Below are 17,527 nucleotides of genomic sequence, written 5' to 3'. Positions count from 1 at the left end.
CCTACGCGCCAATGAATAAAGTCCTAGCCTGGCCAGTCTCTCCCTATAACCGAGGCCCATCAGACCTGGCATCACCCTCGTAAATCTTCTTTCTACTCTTCCCAGTGGAAGGCAACAGTCTCTAAGAAGTTTAAGTTTATCAATTAATGCCACAAGTAGGCTTACATTAACACTGCAATGAAATTACTGCGAAAATCCCCCAGTCGCCACACTCTGGTGCCTGTTCGGGTTACACTGAGGGAGAATTTAGCACGACCAATGCACCCTAACCAGCACGTCTTTCAGACTGTGGGAGGATCCAAAGGAAACCCATGCAGACATGGGGAGAATGTGCAAGCTCCACACAGTCAGTGAGGCCGCAGTGCTAATCACTGTGCCACCGTGCCACCCAGGACGGGGTAGACGTATCAAGCGTCCTTCCTCTGCAGTCCTTGTGTTTGCAGGAACATCGCACAACAGACTCCAAAAGGTATTTACAAACTTTAAAAATGTGATACCAAGCGATACGGACATTGAATTATTAATGACTGAGTAGGAGATAATTTCACATTCTGTATTCTCTGCATCAGCTCAAGCCCTGAAAATGGTGGTTATTTTAATGATTGGTCTCAGAGTCACTGGGAATTTTCACTGTCCTATCATGTTGGCACTCCAGATAGAAACGCATTTTCTAAATTGGCAGCTTTGGGATCAGCCTGTAGCAGGAAGGGTGTTTCTGACTCCAGAGATTGTGGTCAAGGCGCCATCCAGCACTGATAACATTTATTTCTAATCTGACTTCAACGGAGAAAATAATTCTCCATTCATCCAGCCATGCCACATCATCCAAATATCCCAAAGCTCTCCACACATCCGATTCCACTTTGGAAGGTATTGACTATTAGACGAGCACAGAAGGGGGCCATTCTGCCCATCCTATCCATGCCGGCTCTTTGGAAGAGCTATCCAATATTCTCCAACACTCCCAGCCCACGTCCACTCACCCGCTCTCTCCCCAAAGCCCCACAAAAGTTTCCCTTTAATTGCTTATCTGATACCCTTTTTAAAGTTTAAGGTTTATTTATCAGTCACAAGTAGGCTTACATTAACACTGTAATTAAGTTACTGCGAAAATCTCCTAGTCGCCACACTCCTGTACCCTGTTCGGGTACACTGAGGGAGAGTTTAGCACGGCCAGTGCACCTAAACAGCACGGAAGAAACCGGAGGGGAGAAGACAAGGAGAGAACGTGCAGACTCCACACAGATGGTGACCCAAGTCAGGAATTGAACTCGGGTCCCTGGCACTGTGAAGCAGCAGTGCTAACCACTGTGCCACCTGCTGTCGCAGGCCACAGAGTGACAAGTGCTGCCCTTTGCGATTGAAGAAACTCGGTGCAGAAAGGATTCAGGATCCAGGGATGAGAAACTTCAGTTACGTAGGCAGTTACATAGGGTCTTTTTCTGCATGGAGGTCGGTCACCAGTGGAGTGCCCCAGGGATCTGTTCTGGGACCCTCACTGTCCGTAATTTTCATGAATGACCTGGATGAGGAAGTGGAGGGATGGATTGGTAAGTTTGCCGATGACACGAAGGTTGGTGGTGTTGTGTATAGTCTGGAGGGATGTCAGAAGTTGCAGCGAGACATAGATAGGATGCAAGACTGGGCGGAGAAGCGGCAGATGGACTTGAACAGGATAAATGTGCAGTGGACCATTTTGGCAGGTCCAATGGGATGAAGGAGTATAATATCAAGGGTAAGATTCTTAGCAGTGCAGAGGATCAGAAGGACCTTGGGGTCCGGGTCCACAGGACTCTTAAATCGGCCTCGCAGGTAGAGGATGTGGTTAAAAAGGCGTATGGTGAGAGGGGTGAGGGCAGTGGGGGGGAGCGTGGTGGACAGCGGGGGGTGCGAGGGGGTGGAAGGGGGGTGCGAGGGGGTAAGGAGGTGTGGGGCGGTGAGGGGGGTACGGAGGATGGGGGGTCTGGGGCGTTACACGGGGGTGGGGGGTGAGGGGGAGTGGGGGTGGGGGGTACGTGGGGTGGGGGATGAGGGGGGCGAGGGGGGTCAGGGGGCGAGGGGGGTCAGGGGGCGAGGGGGTAAGGGGGCGAGGGGGTAAGGGGGCGAGGGGGGTGAGGGTGGTGAGGGTGGGTAAGAGGGGCGAGGGGGTGAAGGGGTAAGGCGTGGGTAAGGGAGCAAGGGGGTAAGGATGTGTGGGGGGTAAGGGGGTACGGGGTGGGGGAAGTACGGGGGATGAGGGGTGAGGGGTATGGGAGTTGAGGGGTACGGGGGCGGGTGGGGGGGTCCGGGCGTTGGGGGGTTACGGGGGATACAGGGGTGAGGGGGGTGAGGGGTGGTGAGGGGGGTTGGGGATGAGGGGTAGGGGGGTGTGGGGGACGGGGGGTGGAATGGGGGGTGGGGGGGAGTGGGAATGGGGGGTGGGGGGGACTGGGAATGGGGGGTGGGGGGGACTGGGAATGGGGGGGGGTGGGGGGGGAGTGGGGGGGTGGGGGGGGAATGGGGGGGTGGGGGGGAATGGGGGGGTGGGGGTGGGGGTGGGGGGGGAATGGGGGGGTGGGGGGGGGAGTGGGGGCTGGGGGGGGAGTGGGAATGGGGGGTGGGGGGGGAGTGGGAATGGGGGGTGGGGGGGGAGTGGGAATGGGGGGTGGGGGGGGAGTGGGAATGGGGGGTGGGGGGGGAGTGGGAGGGGGGGAGTGGGGGGGGAGTGGGAAGGGGGGGGGTGGAATGGGGGGTGGGGTTGTGTGGAGGTTGAAGCTGTGACTGAGCAGTGGCTCCGGGAGTTTGTGCTGAGACTCAGACTCGCTGCTGCCGCTGCCGCAGTTGAGGTTTGATTTCTGCTGGGAACTTGGATTACCCGGGCGGTTGCTGGATTTTCCGGACTTGCTGCTGAGTTTTCCGGGCGGTTACTGGATTTTCCGGTACCGGTTGCTGGATCCTCTGGGATTGTTGCTGGATTTTCCGGGACCGGTTGCTGGATTTTCCTGGCTTGTTGGTAGATTTTCCGGGACTGGCTGCTGGATTCTCCGGACTTGCTGCTGGCTTCCCCGAGCTGTGGTTGGATTCTGCGAGCTGCTGCCGGTCTCCGGGGAGCTGCTGCTTTATATTTCTGACTATTATCTGCTATTTGACTGGGAGTTGCTGCTTGTGTTCTCTACTGCTCTCTCTGGCTCTGGAAGCTGCTCTTCTCTCCGCTCTCCCCCTCTGGCTCCGGGAGCTTTGCGAGGTGGAGACGGGAGCGGGTACCGATCCCCCGAGCCCGGCAGCGCCCGGCAGCAGCTCCCCCCGGCCCGGGGCCGCTCCCAGCCGCGGCCGCCTCCCCGCCAGCCGGCGGCGGATCCGCACCATGGCTCGCCTCGCCGCCGAGCTGTTGCTGCTGCTCGGGCTTCTCATCCTCACCATTCACATCAGTGTCCTTAAGAGCATCCCCCTGGGAGCGGAGACACACAACAGCAGCAGCGGAGAAGCTGCCCAGGTAAGGAGAGACGGAAAGCGGGAGGGAGAGACATAGAGAGATACACAGACAGTCATAGACATAGAGAGAGACACACACACAACAGCAGCGGAGAGCGTCCAGGTAATGAGTGAGTGAGTGATAGACAACTGCAGCAGGGAGACCATTACTCAGGTAAGGAGAGAGAGATACATAGAGATAGTGACTGATTGATAGATAAGGTAAACACACATTATTAAGGATTTTATTAAATTAGAAAGAATGCAGAAAAGATTTACTAGGATACTGCAGGACTTGATGGTTTGAGTTACAAGGAGAGGTTGGATAGACTGGGACTTTTTTCCCCCTGGAGGGCAGGAGGCTTGGGGGTGATCTTATAGAGATCCATAAAATTATCAGGGGCATAGATTAGCCAGATAATCAATATGCTTTCCCAAAGGCAGGGGAGTCTAAAACTACTGGGCATAGGTTTCAGGTGAGGGGGGAGAGATACAGAAGGGTCATAGAGGGTGGTGAGTGGCTGGAACAAGCTGCCAGGGGCAGTAGTAGAGGCAGGTACAATTTTTGTCCTTTAAAAAGTGTTTAGACAGTTACATGGATAAGATGGGTATAGAGGGATATGGGCCAAATGCGGGCAATTGGGGCTTGCTTAGGGGTTTTAAAAAAGGGGCAGCATGGACAAGTTGGGCTGAAGGGCCTGTTTCCAAGCTGTAAACCCCAGATTCATAGTCATATGACATAGACTGACAGCAAGAGACCCCCATAGATAAATAGACTGTAGTGAGATTTCATTTCGTTTGATTTATTATTGTCACACGGTGGCACAGTGGGTTAGCACTGCTGCCTCACAGCACCAGGGACCCATGTTCAATTCCCAGCTTGGGTCACTGTCTGTGTGGAGTCTGCACGTTCTCCCTGCGTCTGTGTGGGTTTCTTCCAGGTGCTCCGGTTTCCTCCCACAGTCCGTAAGATGTGCTGGTTAGGGTGCATTGGCCGTGCTAAATTCTCCCTCAGTGTACCCGAACAGGCGCCGGAGTGTGGCGACTGGGGGGTTTTCACAGTAACTTCATTGTGATGTTAATGTAACTTGTGACGATAAATAAACTTTAATATATTAGAATGCAGTGAAAAGTATTGTTTTTTGCATGCTATACAGACAAAGCATACTGTTCATAGAGAAGGAACAGAGTGGGTGCAGGATGTAATGTTACAGTTATAGCTAGGGTGTAGCGAAAGATCAACTGAATGCAAGGTAAAGCCATTCAAAAGTCTGATGGCAGCAGGGAAGAAGCTGTTTTTGAGTTGGTCGATACGTGACCTCAGACTTCCGTATCTTATTCCCAGTGGAGAGTGAATGTCGGGGTGTGAGGGGACAGCAATTATGCTGGAATTATAGAGAGGGAGAATACCATGTTTGAGGGGTCACTCACGAGGGGACAGAGTTTTAAGGGGCAGGAGATTCAAAAGGGATTTGGGAAAACATTTTTTCACTCAGAGGGTGGTGGGCATTTGGAATTCGCTGCCTGGGAAATTAGGGGAGTCCGGAAACCTTACAACCTTTAAGAAATATTTGGATGAGCACTTAAAACATCATAGTATTCAAGGATATGGGACAAGTGCTGGACAATGGAATTCGTGTGTCTTTAGTGGTAGTTACTGTTGGTGCAGACTTGATGGGCTGAAGGGCTTTTTCTGCACAACTTAAAGTTTATTTATTAGTCACAAGTAGACTTACATTAACACTGCAATGAAGTTACTGTGAAAATTCTCTAGCCGCCACAGTCTGGCACCAGTTCAGTTATACAGAGGTAGAATTTAGCACAGCCAATCCACCTAACCAGCACATCTTTGGACAGTGGGAGGAAACCGGAGCACCCGGAGGAAACCCACACAGACACGGGGAGAACGTGCAACTCCACACAGACAGCGACCCAAGCCAGGAATTGAACCCGAGTCCCTGGCGCTGTGAGACAGCAATGCTGACTCTATGACTCTGAGAGAATGCACCATGGAGGGATAGAGAGAGAGCGAAACTCTTGAGAGAGACAGAGATACAGAGAGACAGTGAAAGACAAATACAGAGATATAAATACAGAGAGATAGTGGTAGGGAGATTGTGAAGAGAGAGTAAACCGACTGACAGAGTGAGACAGAGCAACACAGATGATAAAGGAGAGATCCTGGAGATAGTGTGATAATGAGAAGGACAGAGTGAGTGAGAGATAGTGAGAGACAATTGACAGAAAGAGAGACCCAGAGGTTAGGAGGGACAGATTTAGAATGCACGAGTTTGAGAAAGACAGGAAGAGAGCTTTTGTGTAGAAATGGTGAGAGAGGGACAGACGGATGGACAAAAATGTATTGATTGTTTTTAATGCAGGATGGCAAATAGCCATTTCCAAACTTCATCCTGTCTATTGAAATAGATCCGACTTTGCCTAAAACTGAATCAGTTCAAAGGAAGTTCCGCTGCAGTGGCTTCAATGGGGACCCAAGTGGGTGGAATGGATGGCGAGAGGAACTTAAGCGAGTTCTCAGCTGATGATGAAAGAATATCATCGTGCGACAAAATGTTTGAACTTGGCAATTGTTAACTGGTTCTATTCCAAAATCCGACACCTGCGGGATGGATTACAAAGTGCTCTCCCGTTCTTCATAAAATAGAGCCATAGAATCCCTACAGTGCAGAAGGAGGCCATTCAGCCCATTGAGTCTGCACCGACCACAATCCCACCCAGGCCCCATCCCCGTAATCCCTTTAGACACTGCACTTTCCCAGCTGTTCCCCCAACCTCGTGTGCCAAGCCAGTTATTGGCAGCGTCTAGTTTGTATGACAGGTAACATTCTGGATTCAGCTGCGGAAGCGTAGAGGCACTCAGTTATAAAGCAATAAACCCTCCAATGTTTTCCTGAGTTTAAACCGCCCTGAGCAGCAGACAGCAGTGTTTGGTATCGTGGTTGATGTAGTTACTCTAAAAGATACTGTATAAAAGGACACTGGCAACTTGTTCTGGCATCTCATTCCAGCCAATGGCAATTTGCCCATCCACCTGGGCACAATGTATGTGATACTTGGCAGACGTGGAGAATTAACATTATAGTTACTGCAACAGAAGGTTCAGAAGGCAGCAACTCTTTGTGGCAGGAGTAACTATAACACACGGTGCCTGAGTTAACAAGTAATAAATGACACATTTAAGTATTTCGAATGAATGGTCTTGAGGAAGTAACTGAGGCTGTTTTGAACAGATTCTTAGAAGTAGTTTTAATGGGCGGGCACGGTGGTTAGCGCTGCTGCCTCTCAGCTCCAGGGACCCGGGTTCAATTCCCAGCCTTGGATCATTGTCTGTGTGGAGTCTGCACATTCTCCCCGTGTCTGCGTGGGTTTCCTCCGGGTGCTCCAGTTTCCTCCCACAATCCAAAGATGTGTGGGTTAGGTTGATTGGCCTTGCTACATTGGCCCTTAGTGTCTCGGGATGTGTAGGTTAGAGGGATTAGCGGGGTAAATATGTGGGCTTACAGGGATGGGGTCCAGGTGGGATTGTGGTTGGTGCAGACTCGATGGGCCGAATGGCTTCGTTCTGCACTGTAGGGGTTCTCTGATTTTCAGTTCACTATTGAGGGTAGTGTCAAAACTCACAGATAAGTGAGCTAATATTACACAAATATCCAAACCAACTCTCTCATCGTCATCAGATATTTTACATACCCGAGTATGAGGCTTTCCTCCTTTCTAAGTAAGCCTCATTTACCCCTGGACTTGATCACTCCAGTGAACTCATGGAGGTTCTACCTTCTAATTTTGAGGTAACCTGGTGTGGCACAGTGATTAACACTGCTGCCCCACAGTGCCAGGGCCTCGGGTGACTGTCTGTGCGGAGTCTGCACATTCTCCCCTTGTCAAAGAATCCTACAGAGCGCAGGAGGTCTTTCAGCCCATCGTGTCTGCACTGACCACAATCCCACCCAGGCCCTATCCCCATAACCCCATGTATTTACCCTATCTAATCCCCCTGACACTAAGGGGCAGTTTAGCATGATCGATACACCTAACCCGCACATCTTTAGATTGTGGGAGGAAACCCACGCAGACATGTGGAGAATGTGCAAACTCCACATAGACAGTGATCCAAGCCAGGTCTGCGTGGGTTTCCTCCTGGTGCTCCAGTTTCCTCCCACAGCCCAAAGCTGTGCAGGTTGGTGGATTGGCCATGCTAAATTGCCCCATGAAGTCCCAAGATGTGTAAATGAAGGGGATTAACAGGGCAGTGCGTGGAGTTACAGGAACGCTCTATTCTGTTAGAGAGTCAGTGTAGACTCATTGGGCTGAATGACCTCCTTCTGCACTGTTGGGATTCTATGATTCAATGTTTAAGTCCTGGTATTGTGTAGAGTTGACCGTTCCCCGGTAGAATTGCCCAATTGGGCGGCACAGTAGCACAGTGGTTAGCACTGCTGCTTCACAGTTCCAGGGTGCTGGGTTCGATTCCCGGCTCGGGTCACTGTCTGTGTGGAGTTTGCACATTCTCCTCGTGTCTGTGTGGGTTTCCTCCGGGTGCTCCGGTTTCCTCCCACAGTCCAAAGATGTGCGGGTTAGGTTGATTGGCCATGCTAAGAAATTGCCCCTTAGTGTCCAGTGATGCGTAGGTTAGGGGGATTAGTGGGTATAATATGTTGGGATATGGGGGTAGGGCCTGGGTGGGATTGTGTTTGGTGCAGACTCGATGGGCCGAAGGGCCTCTTTTTGCACTGTAGGGTTCTATGATCTATGAATTAATCTCAATGCCACATTGGGTGTACGATTCGTGGGGGATGTACGTGGGAGGTTCTCACCTCCCTGAGTTCCACCAAATGACCATCACTCTCAATGTGTGAATGCTGGTGATAATTTAAATCCACACTGTGTTCAAATATCAGCACTTGGGAAGAATCACTTTGCAAAGATGCAGATGGTACTCGTGCAGTGGGGCAGACAGGCGGTGGGAGATGATCAGAAGGTTAAAGAGCGAGCAGAAAAAGCTGGAGAGGATGTAGGTGGCACCCCTTGAAGTGTCGTAACAAATCTTTTAATGCAACTCGCATCAATTAATCCAGTGTCGCTACGTCCTCGGTAAGCACCTGCCAAAATTCTTTACATGCTATAGGATGTGTTGAACTGTGTTGCACGCTTTTGAGGTCACCCACTAACTAACCACGGGGAAAGGAATCAAACCCACAACACTTGGTGCAGAATATAACCATATTCTATGAAAAACAGCTAAATGCGGGCAATCAGTAATCCCCCATTTTACTGCTGCTGTTTGTAAATAGCTGCAACGTTATGTTAGTCACTTATAATGTCATTAGAATTTATGAGATTAAAATCTAAGCGAGTATGTAGGTGTTCATAGAGTCTACAGTGCAGAAGGAGGCCATTTGGCCCATCAAGTATGTTCTGTGTACTAGTGTAATGTTCATTCTATTCTTATTTCTTGCTGGCCTTTTAAGTATGAAAGGCACAGTGGTACAGTGGGTTAGCACTGCTGCCTCACAGCGCCAGGAACCCAGGTTCGACTCCTGGCTTGGATCACTGTGCAGACTCTGCATGTTCTCCCCGTGTCTGTGTGGGTTCCCTCCGGGTGCTCCGGTTTCCACCCACAGTCGAAAGATGTGCAGGTTAGGTGGATTGGCCATGCTAAATTGCCCCTTTGGTGTCAAGGGGACCAGCTAGGGTAAATATATGGGGATAGAGCCTGGGTGGGATTGTTGTCGGTGCAGGCTCAGTGGGCTGAATGGTCTCCTTCTGCACAGTAGGGATTCTATGAAAGCTATAGTGGTCCTGAATCTCTCAAGTGAGGGAACAAAAGACATGATTTGAGCTGATTTATTACTGTCACATGTCACATCATCTTATTGAATGGTGGGGCAGGCTGATGGCCAACTCCTGTCTCTTAATTTGATTTATTATTGTCACATGTATCGGGATACAGTGAAAAGTGTTGTTTCTTGCGCACTATACAGACAAAGCATACCATTCATAGAGAAGGAAAGAGAATGCGGAATGTAGTGTTACAGTCATAGGGTGTGGAAAAAGGTCAACTGCGTGCACAGGAAGTCCATTCAAAAGTCTGACGGCAACAGGGAAGAAGCTGCTCTTGAGTCGGTTGGTACGTGTCCTCAGACTTTTGTATCTTTTTTCCGAAGGAAGAAGGTGGAAGAGAGAATGTCCGGGATGCGTGGGGGCCCTTAATTATGCTGGCTGCTTTCCTGAGGCAGTGGGAAGTGTAGACAGAGTCAATGGATGGGAGGCTGGTTTGCGTGATGGACTGGGCTACATTCACAGAAAGGCACACATTGCCATTGCTTTAGTGCTTTCCTCCATTATTTAATACTTACACTGACATTCATTGCTAAATCAGCTGTAACTCAATATTTGAATTATATTGCCTGCAGTACGGGCAAAAGTTTGTCATCAAGACTGTTAATTAATTGGTGATCTCCCTTCAAGAATAAGGTGTGGCATTTAAAGGAATTGATTTTGAAAAGAGGTCGATTGCTTCAGTCTCATGTTATTTCAGAGCATTTTCAACAACACCTTATCTTTGTATAGCGCCTTGAATGTAGTGAATTTCTCCACGAGCATTTTAAATTACTGAGCCCCATTAGGTCAGCTGACCGAACGTTACCATGCAGTTGACCATGTCCTGCAGTATAAATTAAAGTAAAAGTAAAGTTTTATTTCTTAGGGACAAGTAGGCTTACGTTAACACTGCAATGAAGTTACTGCGAAAATCCCTTAGTTGCCACACCCCTGACCCTGTTCAGTTACACTGAGGGAGAATTTAGCACGGCCAATGCACCCTAACCAGCACATCTTTCAGACTGTGGGGATGAAACTGAAGCATCTGCAGGAAACCCACGCAGACATGGGGAGAATGTACAGACTCCGCACAGACAGTGACCTGTGCTGGAAATCAAACCCGGGTCCCTGGCACTGTGGGGCTAACCAGTGTGCCAGCATGCCATCAAATCGTTGTGGTAGTTTGAAATTTGGCATCTTTGTGTTTATCCTGGTGAGTGCAAGGTGAAAAACTTCGACAGCCTCTTTTTTTGCTCCAGTTCCATTTCCTTCAGCTCTCGCTGAGATGTTGACTCCCGCTGGAGTCAACGTGAATGCGTGGCGAGCTTGGCACTGTGCCTGGGGGTGGCCTTTTGCCAGGATTGGATATTTACAGATCGATCCGCTGGTAATACACTGCGCAGTGGGAGTTGGCCAATGACAGTCATTGTGGGTGATTGAACCTGGGACATGAAGAAAGAGAAGAGACTTATACTCTTTACAGACAAACAGAAATTCTAGCATGTGTGCTGATGTAATTTGGGTTAAGTAGTTTTCATATTCTGTGGAGATGACATTACATCATATTTTAGTTACAGGACCCTGTGTATTTTTTCCGTTCAAACCAAACTGGCTGAGTAACCCCCACTTTTAAACTCCCACTCTGTCCCAGTCGTATAATTTATCACTGGCTGGCTGTATTGGAAGGCCGTCCGCGAAGGAACACACCACACCGTTAAACCCATCCTCCTCCCCAACTAACCTGACCCAATTCCTTACTGGATTCGTGTTTAACCTATCGAAAGAAGTTGGTGAATTTCTGTACCGCCTGGTCAGGGTGGGAGTGGGGTGGCCCAAAGTGCTTCAGGATCATAGGAAGAAGTCAGCAGTTTTAACCCTTCGAGCCTGCTCTGCCATTCAGTCAGATCGTGGTTGACCTCTCCCTGGTCTCAAATCCACCTCTTTGTTCCCCTCATCCTTTCAACCTGTTTTTAGTAGAAATATATCCATCTCTTTCTTGAAACCATTCAATGGTTTAGACTCCACCGCGCTATAGGGCAGCGAGTTCCGCAAATCCACCACCCTCTGTGAGAATTAGCTTCCCCACATCTCAGTTTTAAATCTACCACCTCTCAACCTGTACCCTGTGACCTCTTGTTCGAGATTGCCCCGTAAGGGGAGACACTTAATTTACATTTACTTTATCAATCCCTTTTCAAATGTTATATACTTCAATCAGATCCTCTCTCGCTCTTCTAAACTCAGCAAATATGAGCCCAAGCTGTTTAATCTCTCCCCATACGTCAACCCCTTCATCCCTTTACAGGAGAAATGTCATCGAGTCATAGAATCCCGACAGTGCAGAAAGAGGCCAATTGGCTCATCAAGCCTGCACCGACCACAATCCCACCCAGGCCCTAGTCCACACGTTTACCTTGCTAGTCCCCCCGACGCTAAGGGGCAATTTAACACGGCCAATCCACCTAACCTGTGCACCTTTGGAGTGTGGGAGGAAACTGGAGCACCCGGAGGAAACCCACGCAGACATGGGGAGAACATGCAGACTCCGCACAAACTGGGATCTGAGGCCGGAATTGAGCCTGGGCTCCCGGCGCTGTGAGGCAGCGGTGCCAACCCACTGCGCCGCCCGCTTTGAAAGGCCGGCTAACTGTGGTGGCGCGGGGAAAGGCGGTCGCCACTTTTGTGCACAGCAAGCTCCCGCAAACTGCAGGGTGAAAAACCACCCAGCTAACCTGTTGATTGAGGGATAAGGATTGGATCTGAATGAGGACTTCCCACCTCCACCCCCCCCCCCCCCATCCCTGCTAACCCCTGCCTTCCCTCCCCTCCAGGGCTCACCTCCCTGATACTCCAGTGCCCTGAGATGTTTCCTGTCCAGCTGAGAGGGCAGTTGTGGGACACCCGTGACAGTGCAGCACCCTGACGGCACCACGTGGAAGTGTCTGCTTGGATCCGTGGTTCCAGTTGTCAAATGCGTTATTAAGCAATGGTTGCCACCCACCCATTTTAAATTACAGGGCTCCCAATGTGATTGAGCTGCACATGAAAGAGTGTCTAATAATACTTTTGAGGAAGCTATTTCCTTACAGATATTCAGGACGCTCTTGCTCTCCCCACACAGCACGCAACCCCCTCCTCAGTAAAGCAGCCGAGCCCCCACACTGTGCCACACACGTGGCAGCTTCAGCCTCAGGCTAACCCCACTCGGTAAGCACTCACAGACCTCCAGCGAAGTGTCCGGGATCCTCCACCGCCCCCCACCCTCCCCCCCAAAGGCAGAGCCAGTTCGAGAGCCCCTGGTCTACTTTATGTCTCGCGAGCATCGGAGGGCCTTCCAACCCAGGGACGCCAATACCCTTCTGTGTAGAACAAGTCATCGGAAACACCAGCCCCGTGATCCCCTCTCCTGTCTGCGGCAGTGAGCGTGTCGCGTTATCTTTGTGGTCACTGCGTTTTGTAGTGTACCCGTTCGACAGGAAGGACAGGGGTTCGTATCCTTTCTGATTTTAAACGAAAGCCCGTGTTTTTGCCTCGTACCCCGAGTCCCGCCCCAGAATGAAAATTTTGAACGATTAACTGAGTGATTTGAACCGGGGAAGTTGTTCCAAGTTTAGTGTGGCTGTAAATTTAAACTGTTCAAGGTGCAGAGTAAGGGATTAACTGTGAAAATGTTCAAAGTTTTTAACACTTCTTTGTGCTCACTACCCTAGCCTTGTTCCTTAGAATCCCTACAGGGCAGAAGGAGACCATTCGGCCCATCAAGTCTATACCGACCACAATCCCATGCATTTTTCCTAGCTAGTCCCTCTGACGCTAAGGGACAATTTAGCATGGTCAATCCACCCTAACCCGCACGTCTTTGGACTGTGGGAGGAAACCAGAGCACCCGCAGGAAACCCACGCAGACATGGGGAGAATGTGCCAACTCCGCACAGACAGTGACCCCAGGCCGGGGATCAAACCTGGGGCCCTGGTGCTGTGAGGCAGCAGTGCTAACCCCTGTGCCACCATGATGCCCCACAGAGTTTCAGTTAGTTCTGTAAAATAGTGTCTTGTGAATGGGAAGCCTTCTAATGCAAATGAGCTGTTTAAGAATGTGGGGTGGCACAGTGGGTTAGCACTGCTGCCTCACAGCGCCAGGGACCTGGGTTCGATTCCCAGCTTGGGTCACTGTCTGCATGGAGTTTGCACATTCTCCCCGTGTCTGCGTGGGTTTCCTGCAGGTGCTCCGGTTTCCTTCCACAGTCCGAAAGACGTGCTGGTTAGGGTGCATTGGCCGTGCTAAACTCTCCCTCAGTGTGTCCGAACAGAGTGTGGGATTTTCACAGTAGCTTCATTGCAGTGTTAATGTAAGCCTACTAGTGACACTAATAAATAAATGTTTAAAAGCTTTATTAAGCTTGTTTTAAAGTGTAATGAAGTGATGCTTTTCGCCAGGAATTAGATGGTGTTAGAAGCTATGAATCCTGTCAGTGTCCAAGCCAGTGGACAAGTGATAGTCCTATCATGATATTCTTCATTGCGACTGCTAATAAACTCTGTAGCTTTCTTGTCGTTTAGATTTGCAGTCCTCGGAGCGAAAGGTTTCCCTAATTAGTTTCCGATCCTGAGGTGCAGATTTAATGTTACCACACTTCCTCTTCCTGGTTTCAGATGGCAGGCAGAGCTAATTGCTTCCACAGGAATCCTTGGCGCCAAATCCGGCTTGTGGCTAAGTCAGCGGGAGGTGCGTTCGTTGTGGAGTTACTGGGGTGGGGGGTGGGGAGGTGTGACTGTAAGATCTCCGGGCATCGCAGAGTCACGCACACACACACACACACACACACACACACACACACGTGGTAGACAGACTCGAGAGTCAAGCCAGTGGCTCATAGTCACAGTGCCATGAATGTGTGATATTCTTCCTGTCCCTTTCACTCACTCAAAGCCGCAATCCCATTCAGAAAAAGATGTGCAGAATATATTCTCCTTTTCAGCTGGTTTACAGCATGGAAACAGGCCCTTCGGCCCAACTTGTCCATGCCACCCTTTTTTTTTTGAAACCCCTAAGCTAATCCCAATTGCCCACATTTGGCCCATATCCCTCTGTATCCATCCTATCCAAGTAACTCATAGTGGTGTTTAAAGTACGGCAGGATCCATTCATTCCTTTGAATAGATGGGGACAGCACTGGTAAGATGAGTTTCTTTTATTGAACAGATCTTAAAATAAAAACAGTTAACATTACAGAAGCGAGAAGAAAGCAAAATGACAGCCTGGTTTCAATGTAGACCGTGTACAGAAAATGTACTAATCTGAGCTGAAACTAATCTTAAAAAAACTGCACTTCTCAGAGCTGAATCCAAAATATATTGCATTCATTATTGAAACTGTTTTGCACATGATGTCTCTGACTCTCATCCATTGACTCGCTGCCTTGGAAAAGTAGCCAGCGTAATTAAGGACCCCACTCACCCCGGACATTCTCTCTCCCACCTTCTTCCATTGGGAAAAAGGTACAAAAGTCTGAGGTCACGTACCAACCAACTCAAGAACAGCTTCTTCCCTGCTGCCATCAGACTTTTGAGTGGACTTACCTTGCATTAAGTTGATCTTTCTCTACACCCTAACTATGACTGTAACACTACATTCTGCACTCTCTACTTTCCTTCTCTACGAACAGTATGCTTTGTCTGTAAAGCGCGCAAGAAACAATACTTTTTGCTGTATGTTAATACACGGGACAATAATAAATCAACTCAGAAACACAGTCCTTGCGGCTGTTGTTATGAAAAACTTGTTTTGCTTGCATTGTGTACCCTTCAAAAATGCAGTCAATTTCTCACTAATCCAGCACACTCTTTGAGTTTTAAAATGTAGTCAAGTTAACCCCTATAGTCTCACATTTAAACGTAATTGCATTGGCAGAAATATGCTAAAATAACGGCTTTGCATAAATGAAGTCTTTGCATAGACTGTAGCAAGCAGGGCTAAGCATACGCAGGATCTCTCAAGTATCCACAAAAATACTCTCTGCTTAATGCCCTGAACCTCAATTTATGTACCCATGTGTGCACACACACGTGCATGCGTGTGTATTCATAAGACTGGTTTGTAACTCTCACTTGCGTTAACTGACAATGGAACATTGGCCCCTCACTAGGAGGACATGCTGGTGGGGTTAAGCTGAAGAGAAGAGTGTTGGGGCTTGAACTCCTTGCTAAACTGTTCTTGTTCTTGTCAAGGAATAAACATATTGGCAAAAAGGACAATTATTAATTCAGAATGCAAATTAACAACGTGTATTGGACGAGAGATTATTAGCTAACATTGCAGGAGTCCTGTCCATCGGAGGATTTCTCCATGGCTGGTCTCACACATCCTACTCTCTTCAGCTTTTTTTTAATTCATTGGTGGGACATGGGCATCCCTAGCTGCCCTTCAACTGGGTGGCTTGCGAGGCCATTCAGAGGGCACGGAATCATTAAATCCTACAGAGGCCATTCCGTCCATCGAGTCTGCACCAGCCGCAATCCCATCCAGGCCCTATCCCCATAAGCCCAATCATTTACCCTGCTAGTCCCCCTGACACTAAGGGGCAATTTAGCATGGCCAGTCCACCTAATCTGCGCATCTTTTGGACTGTGGGAGGAAACCAGAGCACCTGGAGGAAACCCACACAGACACGGGGAGAATGTGCAAACTCCACACAGGCAGTGACCCAAACCGGGAATTGAACCCGGGTCCCTGGCACTGTGAGACAGCAGTGCTAACCCACTGTGCTATCCATATTTAAAAGTCAATCACATTGCTGTAGATCTGGAGTCACCTGTAGGCCAGACCAAATAAAGAAGGCAGATTTCCTCCCTTGAAGGACATTAGAGAATCAGATGGGCTTTTCCAACAATCGACAATGGTTGCTTGGTCATGGGTAGTTTCTTAATTCCAGATATTTTTTGTTGAATTTAAATTCCATCATCTGCCGTGGCGGGATTCGAACCCGGGTCCCCCAGAACGTTAGCTGAGTTTCTGGACAATGATAATACCAGCATTAATAAACGTGGAATCTTTTGCCACAGAAGGCTGTGGAGGCCAGGTCACTGAGTGTCTTTAAGACAGAGTGGGATAGGTTGTTGATTAATAAGGGAAACAGGGGAAAAGGCAGGAGAATGGGGGGTGAGGAAAAAATATCAGCCATGATTGAATGGTGGAACAGACTTGATGGACCGAGTGGCCTAATTCTGCTCCTATGTCTTATGACCTAATAGCAGTGTAGGCCAGCGAGCATGGTGGTGATAAGGGACTCGCTGGGAGTTAAGACAAGGGCAGCAGAATGTTGAGTGACCTAGAGTAAAATGCGCAGAATTACTCAATTGATTCAATGAAGTGTATGTATTAGAGAGCAGCGGGCATTGAAAGAGTATGTGAAATTCTAAAGTTACACAGCCCAATCCACCAAGTACTCTCTGTGCAACATACTCAAATACTCAAAGTGCATATAGTGTTACATAATGATATTTGTGGAATGCACTTTATTGGATAGTTTATCATACCCCTGTATCACTGCTTAACCCCAGGAGTGTGCCTGATATAACATGCCGATTTTCAATTTGTGTACTTATGGATGGTGTGCTAATGAAAATATCCTGGAATGTAAAAATAGAAGTCCCTGGGCACGCTGGAGCGATCACGCAGCCAGCACACTTTAAAATATATTATTGCTGTTTGAGGCAAGGTTTTGTCCTGACAGGATGACGTTTATATTATTGGCCGTAGGTTGTATTTTTTTTATGGTGCTTTTAGGAAATGGGGTCTCGAGGTACGGTTCAGTGCCTTTTGAAGCCTCATCTATAATTAGGCCTGTATGGTTGCCATTTATTAGTTGGAGTTTCTTGAAGCTTGGGGATGGAGGGGGGCGTGGGGGGGGGGGCGCCCTGTGAGGCTTGTAAGTGTTTTCGGAAATCTGTGTAAGAACGTAACGTTGGTCCATGAGTTTCATTGTGGAGGGGCGGGGAGAAGCTTTACAGAACTGTGGAAAAAAAAATATCCAGCGCTATTTCTTGTACACATTGTTAACGGTGGTGCCAGTACGTGGATAAACATTCAGCGCGGTGGTTAGCACTGCTGCCTCACAGCGCCAAGGATCCGGGTTCGATTCCCGGCTTGGGTCACTGTCTGTGTGGAGTCAGCACGCTCTCCCCGTGTCTGCGTGGGTTTCCTCCCACAGTCCAAGGGACGTGCTGGTTAGGGTGC

General features: G+C 49.1%; 1 protein-coding gene across 1 annotated transcript in view; it reads left to right on the top strand.

The window, feature by feature from the left end:
- The first annotated feature begins 2,892 nt into the window (after positions 1-2,892).
- ism1 (isthmin 1) overlaps positions 2,893-17,527 on the top strand; it is a 57,438-nt gene continuing 42,803 nt past the window's right edge. Inside the window, exon 1 of the mRNA XM_080199720.1 lies at positions 2,893-3,472. Within this exon, the coding sequence (XP_080055846.1) occupies positions 3,344-3,472 (129 nt within the window). The 5' untranslated portion in view covers positions 2,893-3,343. The remainder of the gene's footprint in view (positions 3,473-17,527) is intronic.

The sequence above is a fragment of the Carcharhinus amblyrhynchos genome, chromosome 12 (assembly GCF_965287045.1).
Source record: "Carcharhinus amblyrhynchos chromosome 12, sCarAmb.v2.hapA, whole genome shotgun sequence".
NCBI lineage: Eukaryota > Metazoa > Chordata > Chondrichthyes > Carcharhiniformes > Carcharhinidae > Carcharhinus > Carcharhinus amblyrhynchos.
The sequence above is the reverse complement of the archived record's forward strand: the minus strand, read 5'-3'. Positions and strand labels throughout refer to the sequence as shown.